The sequence below is a fragment of the Anthonomus grandis genome, chromosome 9 (assembly GCF_022605725.1).
Source record: "Anthonomus grandis grandis chromosome 9, icAntGran1.3, whole genome shotgun sequence".
Taxonomy (NCBI): domain Eukaryota; kingdom Metazoa; phylum Arthropoda; class Insecta; order Coleoptera; family Curculionidae; genus Anthonomus; species Anthonomus grandis.
Genome location: NC_065554.1, coordinates 19657875 through 19661162, shown reverse-complemented (window position 1 = coordinate 19661162; position 3288 = coordinate 19657875). Strand labels below are relative to the sequence as shown.

Below are 3288 nucleotides of genomic sequence, written 5' to 3'. Positions count from 1 at the left end.
AAGAGTATCGATTAATCACAGACCTACTCGTAGATTAGATTCCTTAACAATATGTCAAACAATATTAGGCAACAAAAAACACATTGATAATAGTTTAAATTTTTCCGTAATAGGTAAATACCGTTCTTGCAGATAACCTCAAAAAAGCTTAATATATACGTTTTTGTTACCCTTTTAAAAATCAAACTTTTGTTACCAGTATAGCACATCCTAAAAAATTAAAGTTTGTTTTTCAGCATATCTTTGCAAAACTCTAGAATTCAATCTACTTAAATACCTTCAACAATCTACTTAATGGTTGACGAATTCTAAAAAAAAAACTTATTACCAGATTATCTAAATTTATTCTTTAACAGAATCAGTTTTTGCTTCATTTAAAAGCTATTTTGCAAGTTTTCAATCAAGATAGCAATCTTAGCGAAGCATGCATCACACACATCAACGGCGCTTCCAACTTCTTGGTCGGGCAAGTCGGTGGAGTCTTCAGGCTCAGCGGGAAGATGGGATGGGTCTAATTCTTCAATTTCAATCTCAGCAGGCAGATGGGAGGGATCAACTTCTTCAGCTTCAATATCAGCAGGCAGATGAGAAGGATCTACTTTTTCAGTTTCGATATCAGCAGGCAGATGAGAGGGATCGACTTTTTCAGCTTCGATATCAGCAGGGAGATGAGATGGGTCAACTTTCTCAGATTCAATTTCTACTGGTAAGTGAGACGCTTCGATTTTTTCATTATCAATTTCAGCAGGTAAGTGGGAGATTTCCACTTTGTCATGCATGGGCAAGTTGGAAATCTCTATGTCCAACGGAAGGTTGGAGATGTGGACACCAGAGTTCCAAGCAGATGCTGGAAATAATTTGTAAAGTCAAAAATAATTTGAATATTTGTTATTTAACTTACCATGTGCTACTAGAGCAAGAGTCAATGCTAACACGAATTTCATTTTAATTGTTGTCGGTGACTAAGGAGAAAAGTCGATGTACTCTGTGGGTCAAATTTGGGCTTTTATATCAAAATTTTTGCTTAATAATGCTCTTGCATTACGTCTTTATTTTAAATCATAAATTTAATCTTTTAGATTCGATAGATTAGCAATCAATAATAATTATTATTTTATTTGGGAAGTAGTTATATTGCCATTAATAAATTTTTAATGCCTTAGATTAGACTCGATAAGTCGCATAATATGAAAAAAAATTAGTTTAATTTAGACTTTTTTAGGATATTATCTTTTTTATATGAATATGTTTTTTTAGGTTATAGATACTAGTAATTTAGTCAATACTTTTATATCATAATGATTTTAAGCAAGAAGCTAAAATAGAACCAGTTGAAAAATGCATTCCATTTGGGTGTATTCTAGATCTTCTACGTTAAATTTTATGCAACAAAGGCTAGATTCAGATTATTCAAATACCATTATATATTCAGGAGATTATTAATCCTTATTCCAGGAGCCTAAGTAGATAATAAAATAGACGAAAAATTTTAAAACTTTCAGCAGCTTTCAAGGTACTTAGATGATTTTCAATAAAAGAAGTCTGAATGAAAAGAATATAATTATAAGGAAGATGCTGAATATCAGCTAAGCGATTCTTTTAAAAATACTGAAGATATGAGAGTTATTGTTGAAAAATATAACACAGTTCCGAGCAACGACCTTTATATATTTTTTATGCTTACTTGAAACTGCACAGGCCTTTATTAAATCAGAAGATTTTTTTCAACAATATAAATAAAACCTGGAACTATCTGGAGGATTTGAATACTATCCACAGAGCAAACTATCTTTTACCTACTTCATATACAAAATGAAATCAGAAAATTTATAAAAAAAATTAGTCAGTACAGGCTATTAAAGAACCTGGATTTTGCGACGTACGCGCACCCTCTCGGCATTGACCTGCAACATCTTCAGTCAGCTGTATGATTATGGTTAATAAAAAAAACTCGTTGAAAAGTCCTGAGCAAGGGGCCTGCGATAAAATCACTTCTAAAGGCCGGGATAGACGCCCCGTCATACACATCAACTTGCTTGCGCAAACTTAAGTTGTACGGCAAGACTGAATTCCTCATTTGACCACTAACTATTCAGTCTTGTTCGTTTTGTTGATCAATTTAAACGTCCAAAATCAACATGACTGACGATCTTTTATTGTGTGCGGCTGCTATTGCTATTATAGCAAAAAAGAAAAAAGTAAATAAGAGAAAACATTCCAAGTGGTCAAAAGAGTAGTTACTGAAGCGACAGGAATTATCACACCTACATTTACTAAATGAGCTTCGATTAGAACCTGAGGATTGGTTCAATTATTTACGTATGGACGGAGAAACTTATATGGAATTGCTCCAGATAGTAACAACGCCTCAAATCAAAAGGATGGATACTGTTATGAGAAAAGCAATATCACCACATAAGAGGCTCAGCGCAACTCTACGCTTTTTAGCAACAGGAAGAAGCTATGCTGACTTGAAATTTTCATGTGCAATATCTCGTCAAGCACTTGGTGAAATTATACCGGATACATGCAGAGCTATTTACGAAGGATTAAAAAATGAATATTTGAAGGCAAAGTATTTTATTAAAAATAGTATAACGTATTAAACCTAATTATACTTAATTTAATTATTATCCTCAACGTTGTATCTTGAATAATATTCTCCAACGGATTGTGGGAGGTCATTAGTTGCTTCCCCTAGCGATGTTGCAGTTTCATAAGTTCCAATGCGCGATCTAACCCTTTCATGATCATACTGAAAAGTGTCTATTCCATGAAATATTGGATTTAATCCCCCAGCGTTGTAAGGGTCTCACGAGCGTTGTAAGGGTCTCACGGGTCCTTCTAGTGTCAATCTTAAAACTTCAGTGTTACTTGGCCGACTAACCTCCTGATATACTGAAAAGTGTGTATATAAGGAGTTGCTGCTGATCTATCTGTTTCGATCTGGGTTACGATTTTTGATGTCTGGTTTAATTTGTCCATTTGTCCATGAAAGATTGCTTCATTAATCACCTTTTTGCAATATATGGCCATCTCAGAAGGCAGTTTTTGAAGTTCTTGGCCTACATGTTGGCCGAAAGCTGCATATTTTCCTTGATTTTGAAGTTTACTTGCTACAATATTTAAAACTTCATCGCTGCGATCCAAATTCTTTTAAAGTTTTCTTTTGACCCTAATTCTGGAATTTGATGTTGATGTAGATGGGGTGGCCGATGGAGGACGTATTGCTGTGTCGGATGAAGAATGGTCGTTTAAATTGTTTTCATGTTCGGTAGATTGGCTGTC

At 34.3% G+C, this 3288-nt stretch overlaps 1 protein-coding gene across 1 annotated transcript; it reads right to left on the bottom strand.

Moving 5' to 3' along the window:
• Window positions 1-321: 321 nt before the first annotated feature.
• LOC126740685 (uncharacterized) lies at window positions 322-1069 on the bottom strand. The gene is made up of 2 exons (XM_050446813.1): window positions 902-1069; window positions 322-847 (listed from the first exon to the last, which is right to left on the bottom strand). Exons 1-2 carry the CDS (start codon window positions 942-944, stop codon window positions 375-377), a joined length of 516 nt encoding a protein of 171 aa, XP_050302770.1. The 5' UTR covers window positions 945-1069; the 3' UTR covers window positions 322-374.
• Between the last annotated feature and the right edge of the window lie 2219 nt (window positions 1070-3288).